This window comes from Camelus ferus, chromosome 1, assembly GCF_009834535.1.
Source record: "Camelus ferus isolate YT-003-E chromosome 1, BCGSAC_Cfer_1.0, whole genome shotgun sequence".
In the NCBI taxonomy this organism is placed as follows: domain Eukaryota; kingdom Metazoa; phylum Chordata; class Mammalia; order Artiodactyla; family Camelidae; genus Camelus; species Camelus ferus.
In genome coordinates this window covers 119625758-119640655 of record NC_045696.1, presented here as the reverse complement: position 1 = coordinate 119640655, position 14898 = coordinate 119625758, and the positions used below count along the sequence as shown (strand labels likewise).

Here is a 14898-nt window from a genome sequence, read left to right as displayed (position 1 = left end):
TTAAAAAGTCAGATGTTATTCTCAAATATTCATTTAAATAAAAAATTTCTTTTTAGAAAAATACCACTGTCACATGGACATAAAGCTTAAAAATTATTACCTACCAAGAGTGAGTGGATTTTATACTACAAAACAGTGTAAATTTTATTACACACATTTGCACACACACATACACACCTGCCTCTTACAACCCTATGCGATTCCTTATCACAGATGACAAAAATAGGGAAAAAAAAAACTGGCCATCCTAATTCAGGGTGGCAAAGACTTAACAAATCTTACAATTACGTCAATATTCTCCACTACCAAGAGTCACAAGAGAAAAGGCCTACAACAACCATTAAAAAAAATTTGTCAAAAACCCACAAATCACTGAAAACAAAGTCATCCTCAGGAAGGGTCTACTGATTTGAAGTACTAACTAAGCTTTTAGTTCTGCCCTAAGTTTCAGAGCAAGAGAACAACCTAGGAAATGTTAAGAAATGATTTTTTTTTAAGTAAGGAAAGAAAGTATTTCTATAAGTAGCAAAGTAGAGGCTAAAAGTCATAAAAGTTAGGAGGTCAGACACTAGTTACACTAGTTACTAGTTATACATAGGAGCTCCCAAGGACATCACAACAGAATAAACTGATGCTCAAAACTGATTCTGAATAAATGTTTTAAAATTTAAGACAATTTGATTAATATAGCAGAAAAGCAGTTGGTTATAATGAGACTTTGTAATGATGGAGAAATTAACCATGTTAAGTAGGATTACAGTCCAAATTTCCTCACTAAGATAAGACTTGTTAGTTCTAAATATATTTAAAACAAATAAATACTAGAGTTAAACAGAATAGAAAGCCTTCTCTTTTTCCTAAGTCTATACTCCTATAATTATCTTCTGTTTTAAGAAAAGTAGACTCTCCAGGACTGCAATTAGGTAAAGTGACCAGCACTCCATTTAAAGTAAATCCTGGATTAGGTGCATGTTTCCAATAAATATGAACTTAAATGGAATTCTCTTAGGAAGGCTTAAGAAAAAAAAAGTACCAGTACTATTTGATTACTCTCCAATGTTAGAATGCACTGTTTTAGCTAAAGATTCAAATCTATTTGGATCGTTCAGTCTTTAAAAAGAAGGTAAGTACTTCTACCTCTACTGAACGTCAAGTGCTCAGAGCGGTGCTGTCTGGAAGGATGGAGCAAAGATACGAGCTGGAGATGAGCTTGTGGGTATGGCTTTCTTAGAACCCGGCGATCAATTCCAGGTCATCTGTTTTGCTGTTGCTATGGGGACTTTATGAATCATGACCTCTCCCCACCCGCCATCATTCAGAGGACCGAACTATGTATGGAAAAGGTACTGAAAATATTTACTTTCAGTAAAAATACATACATTAATAAGTTAGATCTTATTATAATTAATTATGTATTTTCAGCCTTATTTTAGTAAATTAAAGTTTGGCCACTGGAGACACACACACACAGAAGGAAATTATCCATTATACCCACTCTTCCTAAATATGTCCCTCATGCCAGCCCTGAATGTTAAATCCACTGTATCTTTAGAAGTTTGGAGGATTTTCAAACAACATGTCTTTGTTCACTGCCAGACCCAAAAAGATGAGCCTTCATGTATCGTCTTTACCATGACAATTTACAGAAAGCTACTTCGATCTCACAATCAAGTTAGATATATAACAGACAGGTAGGTCTCTCCTTTCAAGTACACAAAAAAGAACACTCATCTGAAATGCACACAAGTATCCAACAGTGAAGTGTCATGATGTCTGAAACTTACTTTCAAATGGGATTCAGCAAAAGAGAGAAAAAAATGTATGTGTAGCATAAATGCAATCCATGTAAATATGAGAGAGAAAGCAAATGTGGCAAACGTCATCAATCCTGGACCTAAGTGGAGGGTAAACGAGTATTCAGAGTATCTTTTTTTAACTTTTCTGTGAAAAATTTCAAAGAAAAGGCTGGGGGAACAAAAAACCCTCACTGGCTCCTAGTTTTCTTGTGCTTTTAGTCACTACCCTGAATATATATGTCCAGTCCCTTCCTTTTTGCCTTAAGACCCTTTTACCCTCGTTTAAAACAACTGCTACAGAATTGTGTTATGTCCTTGAACAAAAATCATAACTCCAGGAGAGTTTTTAAAAGTAGGTTTCAAGGCTGGTATCAGTGAAATTGTTTTACCTGAAAGTTAACATCTTCTTTCTTAAATATTAGTGCTCGGACTTCATCAGGATCTCCATTAAATATAGCTTGCACCAGTGATGGCTAAAATACAAGAGAGTAATAAAAACATTAATCACACCACATGGATGATTCTAAAGATAACTTTTAAATCTAAAGATTTTCTTCACTATCATAACAATTCATCACTTGGCTTCTGACATGAACCAAGTTTCATGAAGTCAAATCATATGAATGTCCAGGATTCCCCCTTGGGGAAAAAAAGAAGTCCTAATAATTAAAAAAAATTCAGCATGATCATCAATTCAGTATGACCAAAATTAGATAGTATAATAAACATGTCAGATTCGATTTCATATGAGAGGAGTGGGTTTATATATATGGTAAAAAGGAAGTCTCTTCCAAATACAAGTGTGACATCTCGACATCTACTTGTGGGATACAACTTGTCAAACAAGCAGTTCTCGCCCACGTGGAGGCCCACAAAGGAAGGTCTCCTTGCGAAGTTCTGCTTGGGGGCCCAGAGTACCTTGCATGGGTTAGCATTACATGTATAGAGACAAAAAATCCCAGGAAAGACAATCTGGCAGTTGATGAGAAATCACTACTATTCAAAGACCAAAAATGATTATATACCTGAATACCATGAAGAGGCAGACACGTGGATCTCTAAATGTAACAACTTCTTAACCAATGACACAGCCTCTCTGATAAGGTATCATGTCATGCTAGTCAAACAAGAAGTCAATTGACAACAGCATTAAAAATAAGGTTAAAGATGAGGTCTGAGTCTTTTTCATTAACAGCCTTGCATGTAAATACATAAAATTCATTACGGAAAAGGCTGTGCCTCCGGTGTGGCTGGCAGTAGTCAACCTTTCCTAAAACATACAGTTCCTCATTCTTGTTACATCAGTTTTTAAAACCACAAAATAAAAACAGAAATGTGGTTGCTATAACTACTATTCTCAAATTATTTTTTTAAAAAGTCTGTTTAAGAGATTGAGGTAAAATCTGAAGTGTTATTTAAATATCTGAAAAAGTGAAAATCAGAAATGTGTGAGTTTTATACCCAAGTAACATTGTATCATGTTCACACATCTATATTGCTTTAATTTGGGTTTTTAATGAAATGTGTGGAAATTAACTTATGCTTATTCTTAAAAAGTAAAATTTATGCTACAAGTCCAGTAGAATACAGTAAACATATAAACGCTCATATCTTACCAACACATTTCCCAGAGGTGGAGAAGGCAGGGATTTACTTTCCCGTGGCAACTCAGAAACGAATGCAGGAGACTCATCTTCTACCTCCTCCAAAACTACAATGCACACTCGACTCATTCGCTCCTTTAAACCCTGAGTTCTAAGCTGTGTGATAAAAGTCACAGTTCGAAGAGCACAAGTAGTTTTTCCTCCTCTTCTGTACGACACTTAGAATCATTCTCTGAATAGCGTGGCTGGTTTTTTAAAGTTAATAACCACTATCGGAAAAACTGAAGTTTAAAATGATAACGACGTAACTTATAACTTCCCCCAAACAACAAAATTCTATTATTTTCTGTTGGGTTCCTGTAACACTTGAAAGAAATTTCACATCAACATGACAGTAGCTAAAACTGAGTCCAGCACAAGCTCATTCAAAAATACTTTTCCCCTACCAAAATAGTTATATTGCTCTGTTTCACAGAAATTTACTTGCATAAAAAAATCATTGTTTTGGGTGACAACACCACTCGCTGCAGGATGAGAAACAACCGCTGACAGAGATGACTACAGCTAGACCCACTCTCGCCTGCAAGGTCATATAGTTACCAGCAGCTGGCTTGCTTATGACTGAAAATAAAAAATAAAATCTCACTGTTCTGTTTCCACTTCTAGTTTGTCTTCATTTCTTCAGCTTCACTGGCTTAATGCAGATACTATCCAGAAAAAAAGAAATACATCTAGAGCTCAACACAAATTCTTAAAATGTTGCTCAGAGGGTGACAATTCTTTCTGTGTTTCAGAAAGAAAAAAACCCAGCACTCTGCATTAACAGCAACGCTGCAGTGCATTTACATGCGATGAGTCAGACCCCAGGAGACAATGGGACTCTTGGTACTAGATACAGCTTTATGAATCCAGACACCCCATCTACGAGAAGAAACAGTCAGCTTTATCCCCCTCAACAGACCAGGAGAGGCAGCGCATTCAGTCCTCCCCCATCAGGCGGCTGTCTGGCGGCCCCAGCAGAAGGGCACGGGCTCCAGCAGAACGTGGAGCGGAGAATCCTAATGGAGCAGGCAGGCTGTGAAGGAATTAGAAGGCATCTGAGCTCAGATTACTGCTCCAGAAGGCTTTTCGTGTTAAAAAAAAAAAAGAGAGAGAGAGAGAGAGAGATGGGGGGAAAAGCTCCCGTAGTTTATCATTCCAGTGTTTTCTTTGATCTCCACATGAATACAGCTTCCATGAAACAGTCTTCATTCAGAGGAAGAAACAGCAGACTGTGCATCTTCTCTGAGCCAGCTACTTTATTCAGTCGTCTGCCTCTGTGCCAATGTAGTTTCCTTCCACCGTGAAAACCGCTACAGCTATCCTCAGCGGCCCTTTTCAGACGCCCTCCTGTTCCTCAGATGATCTTGCAAAACGTCACGGACACCTCCAAACGAGTAGGTCCTTAGAAAATACAGAACCTCAGAATCGGCCCCACAGGAGCACTCCAACTGAGCAACAGTCTGAAGAGCAAAGACTGCAGAACCGCAGGACGAAACGCCTAGTAATGCTCACATGTAACACTTCGCAGAGAGCTGAGCTACTGCTCGGGATGTGACTTCCTCTAGCAGCAGAAAAAATAGTGCATTTGGACAGCCTTCACAATTAGAAGGTTCATGCCAGTTCTATGACTAATCCAGATCAAACTAAAAAATTCTATAACTGAAAAATGAGTGCGCTTTTAACATTTTCCACTAAAAGCCACAAGGAAATCTGGTGTACTGCCTCTGCTGACTAACACTGGCCTTAGCAAGTAAACAATTCCAAACAGCTTAACTGCTTTCGTATGTTACAATATAGCAAATGTTTAACCCTATAGTGACAGCTGCCCTAAGAATGTCTGCTGTGAATCCCAGAATGAGAGACCAAGGAGAAGTATTTTCTGAGAATATAAATACCATGAACCTAACGTTTTCTTCTTCTTTTTTAACCATTTTTAATCTACTAGATGTATGTTACACTCAAGAATGCAGAGTTTAAACAAGAGAAATTTAAGATTCACTAATAATTTCTAAGTTGCTGAATTTTATCAATCAAGTCATATTTTCAAAGAGAAAAATTAATTCTAAAATTATACTGATCATTTGAATTTTCACAAAAGAAGTGAAGCAATTCTACCTTCCCATCTGGATGTGGAATAAAAACCTTTAAATCTGTTAAACAGCTACTACATAAAACAACTGCTTCAAGTCCTTGGTAGTGAATTATCTGTAGGTCAAAAAGTTACAGGGAAACACAAAGCAAAGAATCTTCTCCCTCCCTATAAAATTAATTACCCCAAAGCTACAAGTAAGAGTCAAAATGTCAAAAAACAATCAATTTAGAGCTGGCATTCTCTGTTTCCTCTCCCTTTCTCTGTTTACTCAAGGACGGGGATATTTATTTCCCAAGAGAAAAATTACAAAGAAAATACCATGGTTCCTCTTCCATCTTTGTTCTTTGTTCTATCAACCAGCATTTTAATTAACAAATGTAACAATTATTCTGGCACACTTACGATGTGCTAAGTGTTATACATTTCCATTTAATATTCACAACGACCCTGCTACATTCCCACTGCACAGAGGGAAAAACAGACTGAGAAACTAAGTGTTATATCCAAAGTCAGACAAATTAGTAAAGTTGTGCCTAATTACAAACACAAGCTCTTTCTCAACTATTCTGCTTCCACTCATTATACGCACACATTCTTCTAAGATCTTTGTCACCTACAACACTAGACTAGAAAAGTGATCTTAAAAGATAAATAATCTATGACTGTGAGAAATTTAGGTAACAAAGGAACATACCATTTACTGTGATAATACTCCCAAACAGGTTATTTTCAAATAGGTATTTCAATGTATATGTGTAGGTATATGCATGACTGGGACATTGTGCTGTATACCAGAAATTGACACACTGTAACTGACGGTACTTCAATTTAAAAAAAGAAAAGAAAAAGAAAAACTAAACTAAACTAAACTAAATAAATAGGTATTTCAGGGCTAGTGTTACCTCACATGTTTAAGCCAGTTTACTTATCAAAATATAAAAAGAAAAAACCCAGCATGATATAGATAATATCAGAATTTAAGAACAAAAACCATTAAGTATCTATTTATGAAAAAAACCTATAACCTAACATAACTGCAACAAAATACTAAAATACACTAACAATTCCCATAGTTATTTTAAAATATATAAATGGTTTTAAGCCAAATTAAAGACATGCAAATATTCTGACATACAAAATGATGTTAATCACTACACATGGCTAAATTAAAAATATCACCTTGATATCTGAAGCAACTGGAAATGAAACCACTAAAGTAACAGTATCCTATATTCTATCATCAGGGGTTTTTTCCCCCCGCAAAACAAAATTTCTTTATATAGACAATTTTAACTTGTTCCAAAGTATCTGGTGTCTAAGGTCACCTACTGAGACTTAAGCAGGTACACCCTGTTTTCTTGTTCTAGGTCAACTTCCACACTTAGGTTTTTCTCAACCAGAAAGCAAGCTCCTTGAAGGCAGGGACTATGGTTACACACATACTGTTTCCTTCCAATTTCTTCCACCCGTATATAATGTCACTGAAATAACCTTTATTATGTCACAAGACTCTGGAATAGAATGGCAAAAATTATAAAAGACAGCAAGGAGAGGATTCCTACATTTTAGTCAGTGAACATGGGATGGGGGGCGTTAAGGTGCAGCAGAAGGAGCCTTGTGCCCCCAGCAGGTGAGCGACTTGACAGCAGAGTTGACAGCAGTAAGACAATGACACTGAGGACAGCCACCACCAAGGGCTCGGGAGTCAGCCTGCCTGGAGCTCAAATTCTGATTCCATTCTTTACTTGCTGTGTTCTTGGGCAAGTTGGTTAAATTCCCTGGGTCTAAATTTCTTGGACTTTTAAGAATAATCATCTGCAGGGATCTGTCTCCAGGAGAAATACTGCAACAGCAGCATAGTGACTGAGGAGACAGGCTCTGTGGCCAAATGGCCTGGACTCTCTAATCCAGCTTCTCACCAACAAACCTAATTGTGTGACCATGAGCAACTTATTTCACCTTTCCATGAACCATTTCAACATCTATTAAAGGACAAACAGAATCTACAATGTTATTCACAGTGAAGTTTAAAATAAAAATAATTTTATTATGGATACTTAGGGTAGTTGAAAAATATCCCTAGTGAAGCCAGTGAGAAAAAAAGGGGGGACTTTGACAACCTCCTCCCTACTGGTAAGGTGACTCAGACTGGTGTCTGGAGATCCCATTCAGTTACTAGGTCGCCACCCTTCTCAGGCCTCTAGAGAGCCTGTGAGAAGCCTGTCTTCACACTCCAGGAGCCAGACCAGTGTTTATTAAGTGTTCCTGGGGGAGGGAGCAGGAAATCTGACAAGAAGTAGGACTACCGGTTTCTGCATTCTTCCACATTCACTGTATTTTACAGTCTAGAGAAAGAGAAAGGGTTAAGAGTCCTGGCCCGTGACATATTAAATTACAAAAATACGAGATCTTATATACATTAACAGCACCACACAGCACTGTTTTCTATCTCCTACTGAATGAGACAGGCCCCTCATCTCAATGAGCTCACATCTTAAAGGAAGAGGAAACAGGTAAATACGCATTTAAGAAATTAGGAATGGAGAAAGTACTTATGATGAAAAATCATTGACAGAGGTTGTGCAAATTGTTTTGAAGTCTTTCAGTTGAACAATGGCAAGGGGGTGTGGTTTCTTCTTCAGGCATTTACTTTTTAGGCCAAATTAGGTTAACTTCGTAAGAAGCCAACAATTTCAACCGGACAACTTAACAGTTCTTTCATTCTTTACGCTAAAATGTATCCCATCTAAAAGTTACTCCTGCTCTTCACACAGTCACTTAATGGAAAAGCTGGTTTAAAACGTTCACTTTACTGATAAAAAGTTTAACATTCTCAAAGATTCCCTTTAGGTTCCCAGTTTTGTTACAACAGAATTTCTTTTGTTGACACAATTGATTTTTCCCTTCTGCATAGTCAACCCAAAGCTCCTCCTATCTTACAAATCCGTGAACTCCATGTTGATTATTATAGAATAAAATATTTTATCTAGGGTATACTAAGTGGTCACTCTGTGCCAAACTAGTCTCTGAGTATTAAAAAATAAAAAGCTTATGGCAAAAGATGGTAAGGAAGTGAGTTCAAATCATGTTTCAGAAACATTTCTCACAGTTCAAGAATCCTGAACAATCTTCTTGAAAACATGCCTCATTAGTCCATATACTTCAGAAAAGGCTTATGAACAGATTTAAAAGCAAATGAGGCACATGTATCTTTTTGAATTAAGGTACCCTCTGGATACATGCCCAGGAGTAGGATTGCTGGATCATAGGGTAAGTCTATTTTTAGTCTTTTGAGGCATCTCGATACTGTTTTCCATAATGGTTGCACAAAACTACATTCCAACCAACAGTGTAGGAGGGTTCCCTTTACTCCACACCTTCTCCAGCATTTACAGTTTGTGGACTTTTGAATGATGGCCATTCTGAGTGGTGTGAGGTGGTTCCTCATTGTAGTTTTGATTTGCATTTCTCTAATAATTAATGATATTGAGCATTTTTTCATGTGCCTATAGGCCATCTGTATGTCTTCATTGGAGAATTGCTTGTTTAGATCTTCTGCCCATTTTTGGATTGGGTTTTTTTTTTCTTACTAAGTTGTATCAGATGTTCAGCACAATTTACAATAGCCAAGACACAGAAACAACCTAAATGTTCATCAACAGATAACTGAATAAAGTTGTGGTATATTTATACAATGGAATACTACTCGGCCATAAAGAAGAATAAAATAATGCAATTTGCAACAACATGGATGGACCTGAAGAATGTCATTCTAAGTGAAGTAAGCCAGAAAGAGAAAGAAAACTACCATGATATCACTTACACATGGAATCTTAAAAAAAAAAAAAAAAAAAGGCAAAAAAACTTAATTACAAAACAGAAAGAGACTCTCAGACATAGAAAACTTATGGTTACCAGGGGAGGAAAGGGGTGGGAAGGGATAAACTAGGAGTTCAAGATTTGCAGATACTAACTAATATGTATAAAATAGATAAACAACAAATTCACACTACACAGCACAGGGAATTACATTCAATATCTTGTAGCAACTTATGGTGAAAAAGAATATGAATACGAGTATATGTATGTTCACGTATGACTGAAGCATTATGCTGTAAGCCAGAAATTGACACAACATTGTAAACTGACTATACTTCAGTAAAAATACATACATGTATATATATAAAGCAAATGAGGTGGAAGCACGCCGGGGAGGGTGGGAATTAGGAAACAGCTGCTCTCTAGTGGCAGTGTGTGTGATAAGTTTTGTTTCCTCTTCCCTTTGCTGACTTTCCTTTGCTTACCCAGGATAATAGAGTGAATTGTTCTTCAGGCTGTTTTCTGGTCAGTTACTGTGTTTATTATGTGTTGTAGCTAGTGTTTATAATTCATTTCATTTATTGAGAAGGTAAGTGGCCTCACTGTGCTGGAGTACAGGATGTAGAACAGAGCTGGAAGGGTATATATACACCCACTGACTGATGATTAAAGGGAGAGCAAGATTATCACCTAGAGTCAGGTTCTGCTCCATGCAGTAAGAGATCTCCTTGTGCCACTGCAAAAAAGTCACTGTATATATTTTAAATTATGAATGCAAAATCCCTATAAGAGATAACATTTAATTCTCTACATGTAATGGATTTATCGACTAGGCCATTTAAAAAAAATGTGCACTTGATCATACTTCCAAAATGACAAGCACTGTTATCTGAAGATCTCGAGTATTTTCACCTGACCAGTATGTTATAATGATAATAAATAATAAATTAACGCTCTCACTATTACTATATATTGCATAATATGTTATCATGCTAACATATTAACCTGATGCCTTCTTTGCAAAGACCTGTATTCTGCATCCATTCTTGCCATTTTCCATTCAACCAGAACATTAAGGTTTTTAAGTAAGTACAGAGTCTCACAGGACAGACAGTATCTTCCCAGCCTTCCTTACAGTGAGGAGCTGCAGGACAAAGTTCTAACCAGCATTCTAAGCAGGGGTGCTGTGTGGCTTCCAGAAAACCTCCTAAAAGGACAGGTGGCATATCCATCCTGCTTCTTGGAACATGGATGAGTTCCATGGCCACAATCTGAAACCAAACAAGGACCAGAATCTAGGGTAGTGGAACAGAAGGCTAGAGGGCCTAGGTCCCTGAGCACTTCCTGGGACAGAACTGCCATGGAAACCCTGGTCTGACTACTTCCTGACTTCTGTGTAAGAGAGAGATGAGAAGTTGTACCTTGTTTAAGTCGTGATTTTTCAGTCTCTTACTGCATGGAGCAGAACCTGACTCTAGGTGATAATCTTGCTCTCCCTTTAATCATCAGTCAGTGGGTGTATGTATACCCTTCCAGCTCTGTTCTACATCCTGTACTCCAGCACAGTGAGGCCACTTACCTTCTCAATAAATGAAATGAATTATAAACACTAGCTACAACACATAATAAACACAGTAACTGACCAGAAAACAGCCTGAAGAACAATTCACTCTATTATCCTGGGTAAGCAAAGGAAAGTCAGCAAAGGGAAGAGGAAACAAAACTTATCACACACACTGCCACTGAATCTTCAGTCACCACTGGTGGGTACTGTTACACAGTTATCTATGGGAAACGGAGGCTCAGTAAGATCCAGTCAGTCGATGACTCATCCATTCTTGTGTATTTATTCATCGTCTACTATGTGCCAGGCTTTCTGCTAGACTGAGGAAATAAAATTACGAGTAAATAGTCAATCCTTATTCTAATGAAGCTTTACACACCAATAAATATTATGTAACGGCAAACGGTGAGAAACTGTAGAAGGAAAAAAATAACCTGATTTTCAAAATGGGCTAAGAATCTAAACAGGTATCTTTCTAAAGAACTACAAATGGCCCATAGGTAGATGACAACAACAAAAGGGGCTCAGCCATCACTAATCATTACGAACATGCAAAGCAAAACCATGAGATTTCCCTCTACACCTGCTGGGACAGGTAGCATCAAAACACTGAGACAACATGGTGGGAAGATGTGGGGAAAGGGCAACCCTTGTGCACTGCTGATGGGAATGTATACTACAGCTACCATGAAAACCAGTATGGAGCTTCTTCAGAAAGTTAAGTATAAAACTACCACAGGATCCTACCATCTCATTTCCGGGTATAGACCCAAAGGAAATTAAGCAAGTTATCTCAAAGGGACTTCTGTACTCCTAGGTTCAATACAACATTATTCACAAAGCCAAGATATGGAAACAACTTAAGTGTGTACTGACAGATGAATGGATAAAGAAAATGTGGTATATGTATATATGATGGAATACTACTCAGCAGTAAAAATGAAGGCAATTGTGCCATTTCCAACAACACAGATGAACCTGGAGGATATTAAGGTAAGTGAAATAAGCCAGACACAGAAAGACAGATACTGTATGATTCTATTTGTATGTGGAATCTAAAAAAGTTGAACTCAGAGAAGGAGAGGGTAGGATGGAGGTTGCCAGAAGCCTGAGGGTGGGGAAATGGGGAGATGTTAGTCAAAGGGTACAAACTTTCAGTTTTACGATGAATAAATTCTAGGGATCCAACATACAGTATGGTGACTACGGTTAACAATACTGTACATATATTCTGAATTTACTGAAAGTAGATCTTGTGTTTTTACCACACATACACAAAATAACTACATAAAGTGATGGATTTGCACTTTTAGCTTGACTGCAGTAACCACTTCATGATGTGTATGTGTATCAAACTGTCATGTTGTACACCTTAAACACACACTCTTTCCTTGTCAATTATCCCTAAATAAAGCTGGCAGAAAAAAGACTATGCAGCCTGCATGAAGTACTCCATCATACATGAGAAAAGTAACAAGCACAAGGTAAGAATCCAAAAGACAGTAAAAGGCAGTACATATAGAAGACTAAAGAGGTACAGACTATACCTGCCACTAATTCAGTTATTGGTAAGAGGGCAGCATATGGGGGAGAGGGCAGAGCTCAGTGGTGGAGCACATGCTTAGCATGCACAAGGTCCTGGGTTCAATCCCCAGTACCTCTCTTAGATAGACAGGTAGATAGATAGATAAAATAAGCCGAACTACCTCTTCCCCACCAAAGAAAAGCTTAAAAATTTTTAAAAGAGTGCAGCACATGAATTTAATTGTAACTGATATGTAAAGATACCTTCTAATTGTCCACTCTAAAAAAAGGTGTCTTTTACAAAGCTATCTGTAACAACTTCACTGTCACTAATTTTCCCTCCTTTAATTTACTAGAAGGGTGTCTTCTCAAGAAACCAAAGGTCTACCAGCTAGAACATTTAATATCAAAACTTACTCTTGATCGTATTTCTGAGTAAAAAAATAGTTGAAACCCTAAAACTATTTAACAGTAAAACTTACAATGCAAGAATTATGGTTTAGCCATCCAAAGTGTAGATAAATGTCATCTAATAGAAATATAAAGTGAGCCTAAAATTAGGTAACCTAAAATATTTCCAGTAAACACATTTTAAAATCGTGAAACAGGTAAGATTAACTATAATATTTTGTGTAATTAAATATATCCAAAATATTTTATCAGCTTGTAATCAACATAAAGTTATCGGATATTTTACGTTTTAAACTAAGCCTTCAACATTTGCTGTGTATTTTATACTTACAGCATATCTCAATGAAAACATAGAACTTCCATTGGAAATAACTGATTTCTATTCAGATTTCATAAATTTTACAGTTGAGAATATAAATATACATGCTCAAGTTGTTTCAAACATACTTAAAAGTTTCCCAATAACTAAGACAATGAAACACAATTCAGAATTCAGTTCCTCAGTTACAGAAGCCAGCCACACTGGGCTAGTGACTATCATGTCGTACAACACCGTATTAAACCTCTAAGGACTAACTTTTCGTCCTTAAATATGCTATCTACATTACTGTCTTAAGGAAAAGAACATACTTGAGACTGTTATGGCGGCTCAGAATCACTAATATGAATACCTTTTGTTAGAATGTTCTACAGGAAAATAACCACTTTAGAGATAATGGCCTCAGTTGATGTTTCCTAAATATTTCTGCCATGACTAACTATAAAATACATTCATGGATATACAACATAAAAATACGTAAACTGTGACATCAATAACAAAGTGTAGGTAGGAAGAAGTGTACAGTTTTTGTATGAAACTAAAGTTACCAGTTCAAAATGGACTGCTATAGACCGAACAGACCAATACAGAGCATTCCGCCCAGCAGCAGCAGAATATACATTCCTCTCAGGCAAACACAGAACATTCTCGACAGCTCACATCTTAGGCCACAAAATAAATTTTAACAAATTTAAGAAGAAACTAATAATCCACAGCAGAAAGAATACTAGAAAATGTGGAAATTAAACACACTCTTGACAACCAGTGGGTCAAAGAAGACATCAAAAAGGAAATTAAAAAATATCTTAAGACCAAAACAAAAACACATGAAATATAGTAAAAGTACTAAGAGGGAAGTTTATAGCAATAAAGCACCCACATTAAAAAAGAAAGATCTCAAACAACCTAGCTTTCCACCTCAAGGAACTAGGAAAAGAACAGAGTAAGGCCAAAGTTAGCAAAAGAAAGAAAAGAACGTAAAATTAGAGCAGAAATAAACAAGATAGAGAACAGAAAAATAGGAAGAAAATTACAAAACTGACAAACCTTTAGCAAGACTAAGAAAAAAAGGAAAACTCAGTAAAATCAGAAATGGAAGAGGAAACATTACAACTGATGCCACAGGGGGAAAAAAATACGAGAGACTACTATAAACAATTATATGCCAGCAAACTGTGCAAACTAAAAAAGGATAAGTACTTAAACACATACTGGCTAACCAAGATTGAATCATGAATAGAAAATATGAGCAGACCTATAACTAGAAAAGAGACTGCATCAGTAATCAAAACCTCCCAGCAAAGAAAAACCCAGGACCACATGGTTCTACAGCTGAATTCTACCATACATTTAAAGAAATAATGCCAATCCTTCTCAAACTCTCCCCAAAAACTGGAGGAAGAATAATTTCTAAACTCCTTTTATGAACCAGAATCACCCTGATACCAAAGCCAGATAAAGACACTGCAAGAAAATTACATGTCAATATTCCCGACGAACACAGGTGCAAAAGTCCTCCACAAAATACTAGCAAACCAGATTCAACAGCACATTAAAAGAAACATGCACCATGACTACGTGGGACTTAACTCAGGCCTGCAACCATGGTTCATCACACAAAACTCAATTAATGTGACACACAACATTAAGACAATGAAGGATAAAAAAAGACTGCAATCATATCAACAGACACAGAAAAAACGTGACAAAATTCAACACCCTTTCAT

At 36.9% G+C, this 14898-nt stretch overlaps 1 protein-coding gene across 10 annotated transcripts in view; it reads right to left on the bottom strand.

Annotated features, from left to right (window-relative positions):
• ANKRD28 (ankyrin repeat domain 28) overlaps positions 1-14898 on the bottom strand; it is a 155162-nt gene that overhangs the window by 89824 nt on the left and 50440 nt on the right. For 6 of the 10 annotated variants that reach the window (XR_004323315.1, XM_032489075.1, XM_032489106.1 and 3 more), the window contains one exon: positions 2186-2269. The exons of 2 other annotated variants lie outside the window; for them this stretch is intronic. Coding sequence is in view for 7 of the 8 variants with exons in the window: in XM_032489075.1 (XP_032344966.1) it covers positions 2186-2269 (84 nt within the window). In the remaining variant the exon portion in view is untranslated. Of the gene's footprint in view, positions 1-2185; positions 2270-3412; positions 4995-14898 lie in introns of those variants that run through there. 2 more of the 10 variants (XM_006190787.3, XM_032489112.1) reach the window with 2 other exon arrangements.